The sequence below is a fragment of the Amphiprion ocellaris genome, chromosome 4, assembly GCF_022539595.1.
Source record: "Amphiprion ocellaris isolate individual 3 ecotype Okinawa chromosome 4, ASM2253959v1, whole genome shotgun sequence".
Classification (NCBI taxonomy): domain Eukaryota; kingdom Metazoa; phylum Chordata; class Actinopteri; family Pomacentridae; genus Amphiprion; species Amphiprion ocellaris.
Window position 1 is genome coordinate 37,728,269 of NC_072769.1, and position 21,658 is coordinate 37,749,926.

At 39.5% G+C, this 21,658-nt stretch overlaps 2 protein-coding genes across 3 annotated transcripts in view; one reads left to right on the top strand and one right to left on the bottom strand.

The window, feature by feature from the left end:
• The window catches only part of LOC111588137 (uncharacterized), a 56,805-nt gene extending 53,609 nt beyond the window's left edge, over positions 1-3,196 (top strand). For both annotated transcript variants that reach the window (XM_023298312.3, XM_023298313.3), the window contains exons 63-65: positions 17-111; positions 610-937; positions 2,637-3,196. In XM_023298312.3, coding sequence (XP_023154080.2) covers positions 17-111; positions 610-937; positions 2,637-2,725 — 512 coding nt within the window. In that variant the 3' untranslated portion in view covers positions 2,726-3,196. The remainder of the gene's footprint in view (positions 1-16; positions 112-609; positions 938-2,636) is intronic.
• A 4,094-nt stretch (positions 3,197-7,290) lies between these two features.
• On the bottom strand, positions 7,291-21,442 carry txndc11 (thioredoxin domain containing 11). The gene is made up of 13 exons (XM_023298323.3): positions 21,101-21,442; positions 19,771-19,867; positions 19,379-19,498; positions 18,737-18,834; positions 17,852-17,981; positions 17,544-17,637; positions 17,176-17,288; positions 16,822-17,025; positions 15,050-15,752; positions 11,775-11,962; positions 10,639-10,751; positions 10,379-10,459; positions 7,291-9,989 (listed from the first exon to the last, which is right to left on the bottom strand). Exons 1-13 carry the CDS (start codon positions 21,223-21,225, stop codon positions 9,470-9,472), a joined length of 2,586 nt encoding a protein of 861 aa, XP_023154091.2. The 5' UTR covers positions 21,226-21,442; the 3' UTR covers positions 7,291-9,469.
• Positions 21,443-21,658: the final 216 nt, after the last annotated feature.

A 21,658-nucleotide genomic window follows, 5' to 3' on the forward strand; every position in this document is an offset into this window, starting at 1 on the left:
CTTTCCTGTCTTGCAGGGGGTGCAACTTCAGACTATGTCAAGAGTTTAGTGGCTGCAAATGTCAGCATGGACCTGCCTACCTTCACCAATATGGATGAGACTGTTGTTCTGGTCAGTGCTATGTGTGTTCTGCTGTCCTTATAACTGTATTCTCTTTTGTAGTTTTAGCAGGGTCTTTGAGAGGCAGACTTCTTTGCAAGCTCTGTCACTTGTTTGTAAAGTTTCAGATAGCACAGCAAAGCAAACTAAATGCTGATGTACTTAGTTATTGCTAGATGATAAGGCCTGGTCATCGAACGGATGAGGTGGGGTCTTGCTACAGATAAAAGATGGATGTAGCATCCTGGCCAGCAGATGGCAACTCTTGTGTTGCAAAAAGAAGCCTGATTGTATAGAAAACCATAGAAAACTGTTGGGAAACAAATCTATTTCTCGCTTCAGTTGTTACTTCGTTATGGTGGTGATGATCATCATTTATATACCGTCTATAACTCAGTCTTATACAGCGTCCAGCATTGGTGTTACTAATCTGTTTTTGGTTCGGATGGATTAAAAACCATATGTATGTTTATTTGCATGGGTTTATAAAAATGTATCTGCTCTTCCTAGAATCTGACTGTTAGTGACGTTCAAGGCCTTCTTGGCACCAACTTGGCAGATCTGAAGTCCTACGAAAACCAAACACTGGTACAGAGCTGGGTCAGCAGGCAGTCCCAGACGGAGCTAGACACACTGGGTATCGGGCTCGAAGGAGGCAGGGTTGACCCGACAGCCTCCACCGTCACTACCACTGCCTCCAGCTCTTCTGGCACCACCATCAACTCCACTGCTACTACAGCTGCCACCGCATCCCCAGCATCAACAGCAGCCACCTCTGCAACAACAACCGCTGGGTCTGGATCCAGCAGTTCCACATCGGCTTCCTCTACCACCACAGGTAAGTACTGAAATAGTGGCAGGATGAAAAACTTTAAGAAACAACAGCTCAGATTTGACAAGACAACCAAAACTGACATAAAATTGGTAAAAACAATCACGAAAAGCTTGAGGGCAGTTTGCAGTGCATAATACCTGATCCCGGTTTTGCTTCTCCTTGTCATTAAGGAAGTCCATCAGAGAGGAGGGATGAGTATTAAATTTGCCTTTAGTGATAAAGCATAATCCATTAGTATTTAGATGGTTTAACGAAGCAGCAGCAAAAAAAATGCATCTCTGTATACTTGTGTAGACAATGAAGTTGATTAAATGATAGTTTGGCACTTGAGATAAGACAGGCAACCTTTCTTTTATTAGCTTAGCAACATCAGGCATGTCAGGCCTGTCAAGCTTTGGATTTCTCCACTAGTTAAAACAATGTTCAAGGCGCTTTAGTAAAAGAGAATATAAGACAGAAGGCTGGGGAATATGCACGAACCGGTAGGAGCAAAACGGAGTCCAAGAGGGGGAAATCCAGGATGGGGGGAAGCAGGAGAGTCCAAGGGGCTGAAGCAGGTGAGGGGTTCACAGGCTTGGTGTGGAGAATCAAATCCAAGGGGGGCAAACAGAGTCTGTGACAGAATGTGAGTCGATGATCCAGCGGGGAGTGAATGAAAGGACAGAGCTTAAATAGGTGGAGGTGAGGTGGAGAACAGGTGAATGGAGTGAAACTGATTACTGCAGCTGATGTGCATTATAGCAATCAACAAAGTGCAGACAGACAGATACAGAGACCAACAGACAAACTGAGGGAGCCAGAGGGACAAGACAAGGAGAGAGAGAGACAACAGGGAGAGAGATGACAGGATGAGTGAGTAAAATACAAAGACAGATGACAAAGACAGGAAGAAGGGAAAAGGAAGAAAAGAGGAAGAAGGAGAAAGAAGGGCAGGAGCTAGAGCAGGATCATGACACCAATAATATGGCCCAGTGACAGATCACTTGGACTCCACTTCATTCCACTTCATTCTTCTACATGTGTTATTAACCAGTGAGGATGCTGACTTGTTGCCTGAGAAAAGCTCCAGACTTTGAGCACAATATCAATAATATCTAGCAGCCAAATGCACATTTGATATAATGTCATGGGGTGCCTTTTATAAAAATGAGTTAATACATTAAAAAGTAAGCTAGTGATAAACCAGTTCCTGAATTAGCTAGTTAAAATTAACAACACACAAAGTCTGTCTGGTATATCAGTCACTTACAAGAAGCCTGACAAACAGAGCAACATTATGGGGTCTTCTTGAATGGTCGCTTCCCGGCTAACACCAGGTTTTGATGAGATTTGGTTTGAATTTTAAAATGTAGACAGTAAACTGGTCTGCAAAAAGTCACCGGCTAGTAACAGAAGATGGTGGAAAACAAAGATTGAAAATATTACATATCTATTTTATGTCTCCATGTGGGAGAAGTGGAGGCATCATGTTTCTGGGTTGTCTGTTCATCCACTTGAGGGTATTTCTTCAAATTTGGTAAAAAATGTTCACATACTGAAGAAAGAACTGGTTTTGATGGTCAAAGAAGTCACTGTGACCTCACAGAACACGTCTGCGGTCACAATTAGATCAATATGTTAGAAATTAATAATAAAAGATTCTGAATCAAAAGTGTAAAATGCAGTGTTACTCATTTGTAAAATGACTGTGTTTGTGTTTTAGGTAATGGTAACGGCATCCGTGCAGACGCTGGTTTCTCTCTCCTTGTTCTCCTCGCACTCCTCATCACTTCTCAACACGCTATAATGTGAAGAAACTCGACTCACATAGATGATTACCGTCCAAAATGCTTCAGTGGATGAGAGAATAAAGTTATATTGGTTTTATTTATCACTAATAGAAGTAAATAATGTCAAAGAGAAGGGCATTTAAGACATGCAATATTTTATTGTTCATTATCAAGAAAAGCTTTCATGTACAGTAACAACACAGTAGATGTAAATGAACTCTCGATTTCTTCATCTTTCAGGGATAAGTTTTCCACAGTTACTTTTAAGGTCATTTATTAGATTTTCTTTTGCTTTTTCCGCTATGGTTGTTAACATGATTAAACAGTTTTAAGGTTCAAATCTGTGAAGTTTAAAAATTAAGAAAAATGAAGGTGACAGTTTCTGTTGTAATTGTGCTGCTGTATCCATTCTGAGAAAGCACTTTCTTTATGCAGGTTTACCCTGAAAATGCTCTATGAGATCAATAATAAATGCACATGTGTATCACTGCAAGATTATCAAGGCTCTTTTTTGATGGTTTCAGGTTAAATCAAGTTTAAAGGAAAGCGTTTTCAGAGGGACACATCGTTTCACTTGTACAGTAAAACTAACAACAAGTTTAGCTCCCAAACAACCAGGAACAAATCGGGCAGCAAATAGGCAGCAAATACCAACAGAATAAGAGGCATGGGCTGACATTTAACCGGGTCACATTCAGTATAATTACATTTTCTGAATTCAACAGTTCCACTCTGTCTTCATACACAGCTGTCTGGTGTGGAACTGTGTTATATTAGCTGTGGCTCAAACAAACTTTTTCAGTTGATCGTAAATGGTTTATAAAAGATGGTCTTAGCCATAATGACATCATCCATTGTTTTGTTGACTGCCATTTTGAAGCCTGGAGTTCGGCATCCTGGTCTGTTAAAACCAGATGTGATGAATGAACAGCGATTTGAATAAAAACTTTAGGACACTGCGATATGATAGCAACCTGTCATGGTGTCATAAAGGGCATCGTTTACAAAATGAACATCAAGCTGTATTAAAGGAGACATGAAACCAGTGATTGAGACCATATATTCATCAGGAAAATGTTTACTGAGGTAACAAATCAAGGGTGAAGTGCAATGATTTTCTCATAGACTTCTATGCAATTGAACTTATTTTTTCAACCAGAGGAGTCGCCCCCTGCTGGTCACTAGAAACAATTCCGTTTTAAACCACCTTCAATTTCCAGACCCACAGATTATACCCATTTTTATATAGATATCTAGGTTAAAATGGCAGAAAATAGTTAAACATGTCCTGTAATTCCAAAATTGTTCTGTTTATTATCATGTACAACACAGAAAAACATCAAATGTTAACTTTTACAGAAGCTTGATGACAGCAAAAGCTTGACTTTTTTGATTTTATAAATAGCTTCAACGTTTAATCGATTATCAAAATTCTTTTCTGAACTAATTTATTAATCAGTTAATCGTTGCAGCTCTAGTGTGAGTTATAAGCGTTTATACACACCGAGTACAGTCTTGCAGGTAGGACAGATGTGCGTGGCATCTTTCAGGCGGTTCACACAGAACGGGATGAGGCAGCAACCTAAAACAAAACTGGAGAGGACAGCTGCTAATGTCAGGATGTTGGACTCATGAATATTTCACACAATTTTTGTTAAAATGAGTCGTTTTTTGCCATGATATTGGTAAATTTATGGGATAATGATGTAGGTCTGTTGGTCTGATGGTTACTTCTACTCCTCTGGTCTTCCTATTGTAAGGATTACAACATTTTCCAAAATTTATGGTCAGAAATGTATGTTCCTTAGAGGATGAATCATCAACATGTCTGTTTTTTTTGTTCCTTTTTCCAACTATTTGGTGGTTTTTAAAAAAGCCTTCAGATATTCTATCTTGAGTCTGTTAAAACATCTTTACTCCACATCATGGATTTCCAGACATATAGGCCTGTCATCACTGGCAGCACAATAATCCACTCCAACAGTTGCATTAACGTTGGAGTCCAAACCTTTACTTTTTTGCTTCATGATGAGGCTCACAAATAATAATTTAGTCTCTTTTTGCTCTCACAACAATTGTGGTTCAGAAATGGTTCTTCAGAGGAATCTCTGGTGCCTTGATTAATCCTTTGGTCTATAAATGAGCAGAAAACAGTGTGAAATGTTCATTACAGTTCCCCAAATCCCAAACAGGAACCGTGTAATATGTCGTTCTGTCTGACCAAGAACCCAAAAATAATAACGGTTTTACAAAGGAAAGTCCAGAGATGCTGCAAACTTTCCAAACTTACAGTTCATATATAAAAGTTTCTAAAATCATTGTTTCTATAACTGTCAAATGCATTCAGTGTTTTGTAATTTTTAGGTTGGCACCACAAGTTAATTGAAGGTTTTAGGCGTCTATGTTCCCTCTTGTAGTGACTGATTTAGTGCTTTTGTTTGTGTGAAACTGCCATTTTTATACCTTATTTGTTTGTAACTAAATGAGGTAAAAGATGTTCATAAAAAGCCCAAATACTTTCATGTACTAGTCTTTAAACCTATTTATAACAGCTGGATTTAAAATGCTCAAGAACCATTTATCTTGAAAAAATATTCAAGAACCTTTTTAGAGATTCTTTTCTGAACCAAGAAAGAACTAATTTGAAAATAGGTTTAGCAGTTATTGCTGAGTTCTTCGGAGCACCTTTAAAGGTGTTTAAAATGTTTTTGATTGTTCTTTGAGGTACTTTTGGGAGTGTTCTTTGAAGAACCTCTTACTGAAAGGTTGGAAAATGATTCTACAACGGTGTCACTGCGACAAATTATTTTTGGTTCCAGTTAGCACGTTTATTTTTCTGGGTGTATGTTGTTTCAAAGCCTCTCCAAAGTGCACATGTTTAATATAAGTGAATAATATAATAAAGCCAATGATGCTGGAGCCCTTCTTACCCACAGAGGAAGAGTCCTCCACAGCAGAGATACGTGAGCAGACCAGAGGAGTAGTCCACCTTGGACAGGACTGACTGATGGCACTTAGGACAAGCCGTCTGAACCGGACTGTCTGCTAATGCACCAACCATCGCTGCGAAACGGAGAGTACGGACAACACAAAAATGAAAAAGAGTGGTGACTAAAAATTATCTTTCAGTAAAGTCACAGGAAATTAAAACTGTGTTTCTCATATGATCCTTTGGTCTGAAAGTTTTACAAATGGACAGGAAGACTCACCAACAGGCACTTGTGCAGTTTCCATTATTCCTGTGAACAATCAACGACAAAGATTACAGTACTCACAGGCTACATTATAAATACTGACAAATGCACGTTTATAAATATGATTTATAAATATGTATGATGTATCTTCACATAATAATAACTGAATATATGTTAAGAAATGAGGTAACATGTTATTTAAACCAAGAACAGAATATCCACAGTATATACTATCTGTGGCTGCATTTTGTAAAATTCTTCATTCAAACTGGTTGGTAAAACATTTGTAACTTTTTTTTTTATCTCTTATAAAATATGCATGTTCTTTTGACTTGCACATATACAACATAGTGTATTTGGATTTAGTATTCAGTAGCTAAAATACACACTGAAATCCTCCTCATGCTATAACATAATCAGTCTAATAGAACAATCTGAAGTTCTTTAAATTAGGTGGAGTACTTACAGTTTGTGTCGCTGCAGAAAGGACAGTTCTCCAGCAGAACAGAATCTATCTGTACTGTAGGCAGGGTTTACCTACAAGGCTACACCTTGTTGTGTTTAAAATAGTTGGTCTTGGTGACAGAAGGCTGTTTCTGACAGAATGTCCTGCAGTGAGCTTCCTCAGAGAAAGTGTCCTGACAGCTGTGTGGATGCCAGCAGAAGTCATGAGATTCGTTGACTCCTCACTGACCGAGCCAAACCCGATCAACACTTTTAGATGTGCAGTCATTGTGTGACGCTGAGCCCACTGATTCAGACACATGTATGGCTAATTGGCTTTTCATATTAACCTGCATTAGTAAATTAGCTTCTTAGTTTTGTGGATAAGCAGCGCTGGTGCTCTGTTGTTATGTTTCTTATGTCTTTTATGAATAATTTACCACCACAAATTTGCTAAACAAAATAACTGCTCCCTCAGTCATGGGAGCACGCCTCATTTAAGAAAAAAAAAATCACTAATATCTGCCTTAACAACTTCTATTAAGAAGAAACCGTATGTGTCTAGGGTTTATGCGATGCAAAAACATTCACCATATGAGAAAAACATAAAAAAAAACAACTGTTTCTGAGAGACTTGCAGCACATGACACTATCTAAAGGCAAATAAACCTCCATTCAGAGTGAAATTAGCAGCACATGCTCCTACTGCTCCAAATTAGAGATGGAATTTACCTCTGCTGAACACTGCGGTACTGAATTCACGGTCAAACAGTGTCAGTCGGTTCAACATAGCATAAAATTAAAGTGTACACTCCGTAACTTGTGCATCAACATCACGTTACAGATCCTAGATTCTTCCTCACATATGTGGTCATCTTTGGAACCTTTGGGATCTGCACTAGAATTCAAATAAAATGACACTCAATCTACAATGAAACACTGCAGTAAATTAAGATGAAAGACTTTTAATCAGTAAAAACCGGTGCAATATTTCACATGTAAACAATTGCAGCATCTCATTCTTAATACCTGAAGAGTTACATAGAAATATTTTAGTGACTCAATGATTCCTGTAAAAATAGATCAGTTTAACAAAACAACTATTTCCCCTTCAAAACAAACAAAAAAATCTTGTTGATTATTTCAAGTGCTTAAGGTCAAACGAGCATTTGTCACGCTCACTATTAAATAACTTCTCAGCTTCATTAGTAGCCCTCCGTCCCTGCAGCCAAATCCTACAGCACTAGTACAACACTTTATTTAAAAGCAGAGATTTAGGTTCCACAGCTAACACTGTGGACTCCTTACTCATAATTTCTGCAGATATTAGGAGATATTAAGAGGGAGGCAATTACAGATTGGTATGGAGAAAGTGTCAGGTGCTACAGTTGTTCATTACAGTTAATGTGGAGAACAGTGAACAAACTGACGTCAGTGTCCACCACGTTAGATTGACATGTTTTTACGTAGAACTGCTGTGTATGAAATTTTAATAACTATGAGATTTTCCAATGTAAAAATGTAAAAATATAACTAATATGCAGCTAAATGTTGCCAATCACAAAGTGTATGGATAATGCATTAAAATCAGCAAAATACCACATTTTTCTAGAAAACTATGGCAGAAGTTTCCATAAAGTTAGTAAAATAAACCTGTAGAACAAACCGCTACCAAAAAACCAAAACAAAAAACAGATCACCATGCACCCATCTCTCCATTATTAGAGTGTAAACTGTGAATTCTCTCCGGTGCAGAGAAAACCAGGTGTTTACTTCTGATTTCTCTTCTTCCAAAGTTCCTGCAAATCACCCTCCATGTTCCAATACTGATGATATAATATCCATTTCATCAGCACTTGTTCCACCAGTACTGACACTCCAGGCGTTCCATTTTGTCTTTTCTTTTAAGCAAAGATAACATGAAGTACTGTGGCCTTTCTTCCACGATTCATATGTTTTCATATTATTCATTCCATCTAAAATCCTCAGAATTTCAGAACAATTTCTGCTTGACAATCTCAGGTTTGCCAGAAATTTTGATAGCATAAAATATTAACATTTAAAAAGATATCTGTGAAAATGTACCTTCATATATCAAATACTTTACAGGACAAATTGCTTGTAGACTCACTTTCAGCATGTTTTTTTCACACTTTGAAACTTGTGGCTGTTTGAATACTAGTATCTCTAATAACGGAAAAGGCCTGACTTCACTTCCTTATCATGCCATTGATTCACAATCTGCAATACTGGACAAGCAGATCTTGGAAAGTGTTTAAAATATCACATATTTCACACATACTTTTTTTTAACTGTCCATAGTTTATGACAACAAACAGTAAAAAGCAAATCAGCTGGTGGAGCAGAAGGCCTCTGATGATTTGAGATGGAATAACATAATTAGGAGTGTGGCTGGAATTTATTAAACTGAGAGCAGTGAGTATAAATAAACTGTCATTGTACTAATCAAATCAGTGCTCTACGAATGGACATTATACTGACCATGTGATCCACTGTTGTGGGCTACAGGTGGTTCTATAATCCAGCCGTTATTAGTTTGTGCCTCAGGACTCAGATGTATTTATAACACACTATCTTTTAAATAAAGGTTTACAGTAAATAAGCATAATTTGGCTGCAGGGTTCATGTAGTTGGTTTTCTCAGGTTATTTCTTCACACTTAAACAAATATTAAATCTTTGCAAGCAAAGCATCCGAGCTGAGAAGTTTAAATTTGACACTTAGTACGAAATTCCAAAACTAGTGTGTTTCTAAGATTGAATAAGCTCACATCATCACAGCACTTTGGAGTATTCTGCCTTAGCAGTTTCTCGTCGCTGCATATTCACCGTGTTTCCTTCCTTACAGTCCTGATTGAGCAGCAGGGTTTTACGGCACATTATCTGCCGTCATCCTCATTTCCTCTCATGAGGAAATTTACTGGGTTGTTACCCTTTGGGTTTTACACCATCACCTCATTGCAGCTTCATTTTCCTCCTGTTTCACCACATCTCAGGTCTAACCACAGGTTTTTACCTCTTCCACTTCAGTTCTTCCTTCATTTCCTGGCCCAGTTTCCTCTCTCCTCCTCTCTATGCGTCTTTCTCAGGATTCCCTGCAGACTTGTGCTCAGGAGGCCATATGGCTTCTTTTCAGTTCTGCCTCTTTTCTCTCCACCTCGGCTTGCTCTCTAGCCTCTGTCCTGTCCTTCAGCGCCCTCAGCAGGACCCTGAGCAGTGTGTTCTCATTCAGCAGGTTTTCAGAAGCGTCTGCCAGCTCCTGCAGCCGCCCCACCGCCTCCTCGAGCTGCCGGCTTTTCTCCCGGTGCTGCTCCTCTAAACTCCGCCGCTCTCGCTGCAGCTCTGCGTTCTCTGCTTCCAAGCTGCGAGCGTCAAATGTCAGTTGTCGATTGTCGCGCCAGAGCTGCGACAGCTGTTGGGAGAGAAGTTCACGGGCGCGATGCAGTGCTTGGACTTCACGCTGGAGGGTCAGAAACTCTGCACGGAGGACGGCGCTGAGTCCTGGACTCTCAGCCTCGACAGATGGTTTGTCTGTATAATGCAGCGAGCCGGAATGCTGCAGGATGAAGCGAAGGAGGTTTGGTAACGTGATGGGAAGGTCGTCAGGAAACTTCACGCTAAGATGTTTTCTTAAAGAGAAGGAACACAAGGGTGAAAAATTAGTTTGTAATAGAGAATCACTTTTCATTTTTATTCATTTAACCACATAAAACTCCAGACAGATGTGGACAGATGGTAACATGAAATGTTGTTAAAAGAGCATCAATAAATACAGTACAACAGGCAAAGACAACTGTCACGCATTATAAAAGATGTAAACAACTAAAAAACTAATTACAATGAACATGCATTAAGAGATATGAGCCCAGATCAAATCAGTACTGTCTGCAGCTTCACTACTTGAACTACTCTGAAAGTATACTCTTGATTCTGTTGATAAATGCCTTGTTGCATCAGTAGTAAATTCAAACACTGATCTCCAGTTATGTGTTGTGTATCTCTTCATAATCATTCTCACCTGTATTTGGGAAAGAGAAGAACTGAGGGAACATGATCCACCATGAACTCCCAGGGAAGGTCATTACGTGCAACATTCACCCTAAACAGAGAAAAATGTGGTTATTATTTTTTATTTTACTTAAAAATGTGGATCAGAGAACTGATGCTGAAGTTGGAATGAAAGTCTATTTTGTTACTACTAATAATGTATAACTATCTATAATATTAAACACCTTGATAAACAGACATAAAGACATAGCAAACATAAATAAACTGTACCTGGCCACAGTGATAGTGCTGTTTCCCTGTAATAATCTGGCCAGCTGGATGATGATGTGGTTGAGAACGGAGCAGAATCCACACCACTGAGTGTAGTAAAACAGCAGCACATCCTAGGACACACAAATTTAGCTTAGTATTGCATTTAAGATATATATAGGAAAGAAACAGCAGTCACAGTGTTAACCAAAGGATACAGACAGACCTGCTGTTCTATATTACATATTATAAGTGCAAAGCCTCTATAAACAGTGGACATAAGCTACAGATGACAATACATACTATTCAAATTGATGTGTGCACATGGAATACTTTGATCCTAGAGAGCAGTACTTTTACAAATAAATAAACAGGTAAATCTCTCTGTTTTGCTGTATGCCAGAGTTTTAACCTCTTCCATCCCCTACCTATTTAGACAACAAGGGCCTAAAACAACATGCCGCAATAAAAATCGGCTTCTTAACCACTCTGACTATATTCATGAACAAAGTCTTGTCAGAAAACTCCCTAAAGTTTCATGCAGCAGAACCTGGAGTTAATACAGAAACAGAGCAGTGGGCCTTTAAAGTCAGTGAAAATTCAAAATTTCTGTCTGCTTAAAAAATACAGATAGATATTTTTTTTTATTTAAAGAATTCTATATGTTTACTGTCTGTGGCTATTCTGCAGACCCTTTATAGGGTTAAACCTGCTTTCAATGCCAACAGTTCTGCGCTGGCAAATTAGTAGCGATGTTAAACATCAACCAGCAGAGCTGAAGAGGGGAGCAACAGCTGCAAGGGAGACAGTAAATTACAGCTGCAGGTCAGGTTAGGAGTAAAAACCCAGTAAGCATCAACAATGTTTATGTAAATACTCTCACTACCAGAATGGGGAGACAAATGCTTCCTACTGGAGCTTAATAATATGCAAAAAAGCAATTATGGTTCAAACTGACATTTTCTATTGAGCTTTACTTGTGCTTTAATAAAATTATATTTGCCGAAACAGTAGGACAGGGCTTAATTTGATGTGATGTTTCTCTGATTCTGCGGCACATGGACGTTAAAGCAGAGGAATGCTTGACAAAAATTCAAAGAGTTGATATGTTGAGCATGTAGTGGCCAGAAAGAGGCTAAAGCAGAGTTTCCTGTCACCTTGTGGATGTCCATGACGGACGGCAGGAAGGTGGAGGTGGTCAGTTCTGTGATGAGGAGGCCTGGAGGTGAGTGCTGGTGTTCAGCTGGACGCTTGGCCTCCTGCTCAGCTCCCCTCCTGTCCTCGTCTCCAACCAAGTGTCTCTGCAAGACGCTGTATGGAGCACTGAAGTTCCTGATGAAGGCCTCTGAATGAAACAGAAACCATAAAAACACAGTTACTGTTGGGATCAAACGCAGTACGACACTGGGTCTGGGGACATCTGGTACACAGTCACCACCTTTCAAGGCACACAGTGAAAGAAAATGGTTCTATAGGGTGAAAACTTACATTACACTTGTAGTAGTAATAATAGTTTTATAGGGAGATCCACATGTTTCAACATTTTGGTGAAATTTTAAAATGTAAAGATCAGATCAGTGGCAAGAGATTTAACAGTAGAGCATTATTAGATACATTATTACTGAATTCCCAGCAATATACAGAAAAATCTTATTGATAGAAATCTTAAATAGATCTTAAATAGATTAAAACAGTTTTTTTTACCTTAACTTACTGTTGTCCCTCTCTATGTATCAGACAACAGACTTAAAACAATAAATGTACAAATTCAAAGCCTCATAAAAACCAGTCTGAAATGTATTTTCATTTTAAAAACACACAAGAGAGACACCCTGAGCACAATTACAATCTGCTGCATTTCTGATAACACTAGCCAAAAAACAAGTGTGCTTATAGGTCACAGTGGATCAACAAGCACAATCGGTATCTTTTCTGCTAATTAAAAATAATTTAAAAAGGTCACACCAGTAGGAGCCAAAAATATCATCAATAAAAGTTAATGATTACAGAATAATCAGCACATCCACCTCTAAAGATCACAACTCTTAGTTCAACTCGCTGAAAGTCTCTGTAAACTAAGCAAAAGATAATGAATAATCCACATCAGCTAATCTCAACTAATCTGACCCCTCAACTTTCTTTTTTCTCGTTATAAACATGAAAGATATTTGTGAACAGGCTCTAATCATGGCAACAAAAAAATATTCAAATTCATCAAAATGAGGCGAGAAAAAACTCAAATATGTGTCTCTAAATCACAGCAGGATCCAACTGAATGGAATTCAGCACACAGTCCCAGCCAGGCCCCAACGCTCTGCATCTAAATTACATTTGATTTTATGGAAAACTGACTGAAACACTGATGCAGTAATTTTTTATGATATGCTAGTGCAGCAACTTACTATTATTTTTCATTGTTGATTAATTAGTAGATTTGTTTCTTGATTAGCTGCTTGATCTATAAAATGCCAGAAAATTATAAAAATGTCAGTCAGTGTTTCCCAAGATGACATCCTGAAATGTCTTGTCTTGTCCAAGATGATTTTATAATCCATCTGAAAATGGTTACCATGTAAGTGGGATATCAGGGAAACTGACAGAAGTCAGACGGAGCAGGTCGGGTCAATGAGGTTCATGGTTCAACAGTTCAAAGTTACATTTCTGCCTCCTGGACTGTGTGGACGGACACATTGTCCTGGAGGAACAGCAGCAGCTCAGAGTTTCCTCTCCTTTTTTCTATTCATTGCTTCAGACATCTGAGTTTTTGTGGACAATGTTATAAAGTTTATAGTATACAGTTTAGCCCCAAAATGTTTCAAGGTGAGGCCCTCATGTACACTACCAGTCAAAGGTCTGGACACTTTCTCATGTAATGGTTTTTATTTAATTATTTTCTACATTGTAGATTAATACTGAAGACATCAAAACTATAAAAGAATACATATGGAATTATGTTGTAAACAAAAAAGTGTTAATCTTCAGTATTAATCTACAATGTAGAAAATAACACAAATAAATAAAAAGCATTGAATGAGAAGGTGTGTCCAAACTTTTGACTGGTAGTGTAGCACCTTTTAAACCTTCGGATCAAAAGCACTTTTCTTATTCGCCCATTTACACACTCTCATACACCAATGGGGTGCTTTCTGATAATTGATTATCAACAGTTGGCAATTATTTGAATAGTTGAAGACCAATGCGATCATTTTTGCAGCTCTAACAGACACACTTAAATGTGTCTATGAGGATAAGTAGAACCTTTAAAACACTAGGAGAGATACTGAGTTTAAATGCATTATCAACTTTGTCATATCAGCTTTTGGCTGATGATTTTTAGCTATTAAACTTTTTTTTTTTAGAGTGAATAAAGCAGCTGCAGCAATTTTGCCGATTTGTCACTCTAACCTGACAGAGATTGTAGCAAGTGAAGCACTTTCGCCTTTTTTTTTTTTTTTTTTTTTTTAGGCACTAAGGTCAGTGTGCTTTAAATAAAGGGCCTGTGGGATCATAAAAGCAGCATCCTGGACAACATCTCTCACACCCTGCATGCCACAGTGACGTCTTGTCAGAGCACCTTCAGTCGCAGACTGATCCCACCGAGATGCACCACAAAACGCCACAGGAAGTCTTTCCTACCTGTGGCAGTCAGACTGTATAATTCCCCTTCTGCAGGAGAGATACATGATCAATGGACCTATTCAATTTCATGTGCATTATTACCAGACTTTTCTATAGCTCCTGTAATTTTTATCAGGTGCAAAAGTCTCACGATCAATATCATCATTGTCAAGTGCAATACATCTGTTTACCTTCAGTTCACTTTCTGTTTCTCTGTTTCTTGTTATTTAGTTTACGGTTGATATTTTGTACTTACAGTATGTCATTTTATTTATCAAAAAAAGACACTATTCCTTGGCATCCACTTAGACAATTCACACACTTAGACACTTTTTGTTTTGTATTCTTTTTTGATTTCTATTTGACTACTAACCTGTGTGTAATTGTGTATATTTCACTAACTTTTGTACTCTGGCAAAACAATTTTCCCAGAATGAATAATGTTCATCTTATCTCATCTTAAAACTGTATCTGAAACCGCCTCTGCCTCAACCAGACGAGTTGCATTCAACAATTATTGTGACTTTTTGATACTATAAATTCAACAGGCTTGTCCACTTTATGCTGTGACTGGTCAGGTGTGTGAAGATTGAACTCTTTTTCTCTAGTATTTTTGTGAATGCAACTAAGTGCAACACTGAACACTTTCAAGGAGAGATTATTTGAAAGTGTCTCCTCTGTGATGACCCACCTTTATGTGTTTGCTATTTGGAACAGTTAAAAACACCTTTGCCATTACTTACTTTACTTCAGCCAGTACAGTACCAAACACAATCAAGCATGAGGTATTGATGATATTCTGTCCTCATCTTACCCAGAGACTCTGTCAGCGTGGCTGCTGGGCTGCGGTGGAGAACGTAATGAACCTCATCCTTCAGGTTCACAATAGCTGCAAATGAGCCATCACCTTGTGGATGAGCATCCTGGTGAAGAGAAGCATTTGTGGTTCCTGATGCTCCGAGCCTCACAGCCAGAGGCCAGTTCAGAGCAACGTCCAGCACATAAAACCTGAGTGTCCTGTTGGTCTGACACCAGAGTCCTGTGATGCCGTCTCCCTCCTGCTCAGAGGCAGCAGACAGAGGGATCGGAGTAGAAGGAGGCGTTAGGGGAACTCTTTGCATTTCTGGCTCCTCTTTGGCTTGTGATTCGTTGAGTTGAGGTTCTATTTTTCTGCAGCAGGCACTGTATTGACTAAACGGGCTGTAGCTGTTCAGAAAATTGCTACAGCCCATTGAGGTTGCAGTATCTATGGAGATGGGGGGAAGTAGTTGGTGGAGGCAGCAGTGTCTGAGATAATTCTGCAACACGTCTCTGCCCTGAGACGTGGAAGGGAACGAGCAGCGAACAGACGAGGCGGCGAGGCTCGGCCGTGATGAGCTGAGGCACACCTCACACACACTTGTGCTCGACTCCGGGAGAGCAACTGACTGGCAGCACAGTGAGCGGGAAGTGAAACCATCCAAGGTCCAGTGCTTACTGTTGTCACAGGAATGATAACGCACAGCAATGTCTGCAACCTGAAACACAGAAAAAGGGATAAAAATAATGATGTCCTATGTCTAAAACTTGGTGCCGTTACACAACGCTACACAAGACAAGCCAAGAATATGTACACAACAAAGGTCAAACTAAATTATACTAATGTAGAGACATAAGAAAAAAAATTAAAAATATAGAAGATACAGTGCGTATTAGTAGGCAGGAAACTGTAAGAGTGGCAATGTCTTTCTGAGGAAACATGTCTAAAGTCCACACTGAGAGCAAGCTCCTTCTGGGAGGAATTTCAAAGCTGTGGAGTCTTTCCATCACAGTGAAGGAAACTGGTTCATGGAGAACCTCAGGCTGCAGTCCAGCTCATATAGCGTCAGCAATTCACAGATGTATGTGAGGGCTACATCTGATTTATTCTTGAATGTAAAGCTGGAGTGTGGGATTTCTACATACAAATCAATGTAATCAGTTCACACAATGCTGATTAAGCCTATTGACATCTCTCTATATTTCGCAGCATACTGACGTTCTTAATCTTGTGTCTGTCATGACACTGGTTATGATGCATTTTACATCAACCAGCTATGATTGGTCTGTCAGAGCTGAGAAGAGGAGAAATCACAGCAGCTAAGACAGAGTAAGCTCCAGCTGTGGCTGTATATCAGGTAGTACCAACTGCTGCTAGGAGCAAAATTCCTGACAGCGTTGATGGAATTCCAACACTGCCAGAAGAAGGTAAAGTTAAACTACAGGTTTAATATAATCTGGTATTATTTTCTGGAAGTAACTTCTAGCCCATAAGTGAAGACTAAAAAAAAAGGGTAATACAGTAATGTGTCTCTGAATTTCATAAGATCGTTGCCGCTGCGCTTTGAATCATACGCAATCAAAACAAGACTTCGGTTTAACTGAAAATAAAGGTACGGTAGGACAAATAGAACATAATAAAAGCACCAATATCTTCCCCCAGGTTACAAAAGGACAGAAAACATCCAATTTAAATATGTTCTTTAGTGGAAAAATCCTGCCTTAACAGCTTTGTTTACTGTAGCTTGTTATCTGAGTTCGGAGTAATGTGACTTCCCCCCTCATCACCTGCTGTAGTAGAGAACTCGGCTTGGAGCCCAGCGGATTGTGTGGCAGGAATAGCAGCAGTGCAGGGCCTTTAGTCAGCTCCTGTTCCAGCAGGCGAGACTTTGTTCCTGGAGGCTGCAGCCACTGGAGGATGGTCTCATGGTGTTCAAACACCCAACTACAGATGGCCTCTGATGTGAAGTTACGTTCTCTTCTAGGGAAAATCTGACCACCCAAAAACACACACACACAAAAAACAGAGCACAGGTGCAATGGCTTAGTATACGTCCAGAATAAAAATAAAAAGCATTCAGCAGTTGATTACATTTTTCATGTTTTATGTTCCATCCATAATGGCCTAGTGACACAGCTTACCAAAGAAGAATTAAATCTTCTGTGGAGGTAAACGGTTTCATCTTCTCTTAGTGAGATGGCCTCTGCCACCTGCTTGTTGGTCACAACCCCAAAACGCACAACACCACGGAAATCTGCCGCATAAAAACAGAGAAACTCTAGAATCAAGACTGAAAAATGTCTGCACTCTCTAGCTTCAAGTGCAGGACATTTGAGATAGATAAAGCCTAAATGTTAATTCAACATTGTACACTCTTATTTCTGTCCCATCAATCATTTTTGCCATAACAGTCAAACATCTACACAAATTTTGACCATGTCCTAGACCTGATGAAAAATGTTTATAGTCTCTAAACTACTATCCTCACATCTATATAATCAAATCTTACCCCTTTTAAGGGCCTGCAGGGCAGAGGACAGATATGTCATGTACCCAGGAGGCTGAGGAGAAGAGTGAAACTGGAAGAAGCCCACCACTCGAGACTAGAAATACACAAGAGACAACCAGTTACAATATTTGGAAGTTCAAGAAATAAAGGAATTCTGTGTATCTCTATAAGACAGTTTAAACAGCAAACTGCTCATCTTAAGCCCGCTGCAGTACAGGAATCAACCAACACACACAGTATTAAATAAACTTTGCGGGTGGTTCTCTGCCAGGTCTCCATTGAAAGGTCTAGATAAAGCTAAATGATACCTCGTGATAAGAGAGGAACTCCTCAAGCTGTGCTCTTGATGGGAGGTAAGTCAGTGGTGTGATGACTCTGAGGATGAAACTTTCCACATATGGAGCCACAAATGGACCTTTGTACTCTATTGGTCCAAACCTGCAGAAAACAGATATAGTGGATCAATTAGGAGACATCAACAGCTCACTTGCACTCTTTTAATGAACATATATTCACTAGGTGGAGCTGCTCTGAATGTGCATATAAATGCTTTCATAAAGATCTGACAGATGAGTCATCTAATTATCCAGATGAATAAATATTCTGTCGGCCCGCTGATTACCGGGATAAAATCCAGTCGCATCTTAGGAAAAAGTGTAAAATCATTGTTATCATTTAGTGGAACATTTTTGGGATTTGTGTTTTGAGTCCTATGTTAAGTCAAAAGTCAATGATAGAACCAGTTGATTAATTATTAGCAGTTCATAAAAAATAAATAAACCGGTTTAAGTCATAGTTTGATTATATTTTTTGAGCAAACCATTTGATTAGACTGAGGATAAGATAATGTATATTCATAATAGATCCTTCCATAACATTAAGATAAAGAAAACCTTTCTGTCTATAAGCAGTGAAGGACAACTTCTCCCATGTACATGTGTCTCCTCAAAATCCACCAGAAGGCAGCATTTAAGGGCTTATTTTTCTAGACTTTTCTCTGGGGAAGCATTGCAAAGACCCCCCTAGTTTTCTCAGATTTACAATTTTATGCTTCATGCTCTGCTTCAACCACCAGCCGCCACTGTCTGTTGCAATCCTCCTCACCTCCTCCCTATCTGCTGTTACTGCTGAAAACAAATCACTCTGAAAGGAGCATTATGAACCCAAAGTGAGGGCATGCCTCTGTGCCTTACCTCCTATAAAACAGATGGATGACGGGGTACTGATAGAAGCGGTTTAACCTCCTGCATTTCCCCTGACTCCACCAGCAGTTAACAGCCACAAACTGCACCTGTGTTTGTGTGTTTAAGAGATACAGAAAGAACCAGAGCTGAACAAACAAAACTATTTCTAGACTGCAGGAAGAGCATGTGGTGTTCTCAGTCATGTGTGAGATCATTCTGTCTCATTTGCTATGCAAAGCGGGTTAGGGTTAGGGTCAAAAATTTGTATCTGTGAATGTGACATCCCTGCAGTCAGACTCTTTCTAGTTAATAACATTTTTTACTGTGTATTCAAGGGTTGATTTGATTTGGGAGTTTTAATAGAGTTCTATAAATTGCACAATAACAGGGAAGCTCTCTGCTGCTGTTTGTCAGTTTTTGTCTACTTGAAACTCAGACTACAAATATCACTTTAATGTGAAGCACTTAGATAACAAGCTATTTCACAGAGTCTTGGAAGCAATATTTGCTCTTCTAAATGTTTACTGTGTCCACAGAAGATCAAGCCCTGGTTCTCTGACGCCTCTTTAGCGGTTGTCTGATAAGGTGTTAGGTTTGTTATTTGGTATTCAAACAACCCTGGAGGTTGTTGTGTCTTCACATGTCTTGTACCTGTTTGGCCAGCTTCTTAGCCACCTGTTGCACTTCTTGCCGGGCAGCCATAGAGTGAGCACACCACGGTGCATAGAAGAAAATAAGAGACACTTCGGCCACACTCCTGAGACGCTCCACCTGCAGAGAAAATGCTGATGTTGCTGATGATGTAGACTTAACCAGACCACAACTACACTGTTATCCTTTTAGTGTTTCAAGTATTACCTTGAATTTATTGTTACCAGGTATTAATACTTATAGATGAAACGCTTTGACAAGTCTGTACGTGACTCACGGAGCTCCAGAAATGTGACAATTCAGAATACAAAAACACCCACAAGCAGAGAGGAGGTCGCTGCTTCAAGTAAACTATGAGCGTCTGTTATGCTCTCTGGGTCTTTGTATCTCACCTGGTCCAGCTGACCCAAGTAAAGGTCCACTACTGGGGCATCAGCAGCGAAGAACCGCACCGGAGGCCGAGCTGGTACCACCACATTCTTAGCACGGCTAATGAGAAAAATGAATAAAGACAGTGGGTGCAGGAGATGACAGATTACAATGTGAGACAGCATTCAGTAAAGCTGACCTAATGCTAAGAACAATATCATTTTTACATTTGTTTCACTGGAAAAGAATGCAAAAAATTACCATTACCACTAAAATAATAATATGTATCACCATATCTGTCAAAATCAAACAACCCTTGCTAAATTTATAAGAAGAAGTAGTGGTATTGGATTAGTACTTAGCAGATACTCTGAAATGAAGACAACAATTACAATATTAAAGTAAATACAGTACATGGTGGTTTTCTGCATTTCAATCATCCCTGTTGGGCTAAACAGAAATGTTTGCGCTGAAGTTGTTACAGCAGGAACAAAACTACCACAGTGACTAAACAGGATGGGAAAACAGATGTGCCTGATAGCATTTGACTGCAGTTTGTGTCAAGTTTCGATGTTTCTGGTTGTATCCTCTCCAGCTGGAGTCAAAAAGTCCACCAACAGATTAAGAACAATTCACCTACTAGAGAACTTCAGACCATGAGTGCTATAGTAGGTTTGGCTGACATTTACCACTAACTGATTAATAAAATAGTTCTTGACTAATTAACTCGGTTTAAACATTTCAGGGCTTCTTCCTCTGCATCCTGCTTCAACTAGAAGCAGGACGTGGCTGGAATCAGTTGTTTACAGGTGAATTCATTGCCGGAAACTGTTGATTTTAATCAAAACCGCAACTGTGATTATATATCTGTCAGATCATCACTTGTTTCAGAAAATGTCAGAAATAATGTAATCAAACTGCTACTTTCCACCAGAATTAACAATATTCAAACTACTTTTGCACAAGACAAAGAAAAGCACAAAATTCTAGTAAATGAGAAGCTGAACTAAGGAGGGTTTGGTTTATTTTTGTTTCAAAAACGACTGATCAATTGTCCAAGTAGTTGACTAATTTTGCAGCACTGATTGTGCTTTTGTTGTCTTCACTGTCATCCCTCAGTAAAAAGCCAAGCTGAAGGAATAACCCACAGAAACACCTCTGACAGATCCTTGTCCGTTTGACCAGTTAATCCTCTTGTCCTACACGTCAGTTTCAGACCAGCTGCACAACATAATGACAACCCTGTTTGTAACTACTGCAGCTAATAAGCTGCGGCTAATTTACGACTTAATAATGCTACAAAACTCCCCACGAGTTTCACGTTAGCCTGCTCACACCGCTGGTCTCGTTTACCTGCATGTGAACTTGACAGCCAGTACGAGCAGGACGCCGAGCACGATAGCTCCGCAGAGAAGGTCCGGTCTCCGGGCCATCAGAAACAGCACCTGCCGGAGAGACTGCCGCACCCGGCGCAGCATTACCGCCTGTCGTCGGCTCTCCGTCCCATTTATACGCCCCGATCGCCGCTCAACGCGTCCATTTGCCCAACGGGGGGGGAGGAGGGGTCGGGGAGGAAGACTGGTTCGACGGGGGACGGAGCTAACCTGGATTGGACATCGGTGCCGCTGGTGTATACAGTGTTCAAACGCGGTCAGACCAACCTTTCTTCCCCACGTAGACTTTTCACTTCCGCAACAATGACGTCAAGGGCCGACTGCAAAGTGCTAGCGACGGGAAACAACGTATTTAACGTACCGTTAAATACTTTCACGATAAATTAGGTTAAAAATACCAACAATATTTAGCTGTACCAACATTAAAAAAGCAATGAAGTCATTATAGATAATTACCGTAATTTATTTGGTCCTCAGAAAATGTGTTTGGTTCTTGTCTTGTATTGAATCGTATGCG

Bases quoted from the DNA above. Each gene is read 5' to 3' on its own strand.
- txndc11 (XM_023298323.3), bottom strand. From the start codon at position 21,225: ATGCTGCGCCGGGTGCGGCAGTCTCTCCGGCAGGTGCTGTTTCTGATG. The intron at 19,499-19,770 runs GTGAGATACAAA...TTTTCTCTGCAG, and splicing joins ACTTGGGTCAGCTGGACCAG to GTGGAGCGTCTCAGGAGTGT. The intron at 10,460-10,638 runs GTACAGTTTATT...TTCTCTGTTTAG, and splicing joins AGCACTATCACTGTGGCCAG to GGTGAATGTTGCACGTAATG.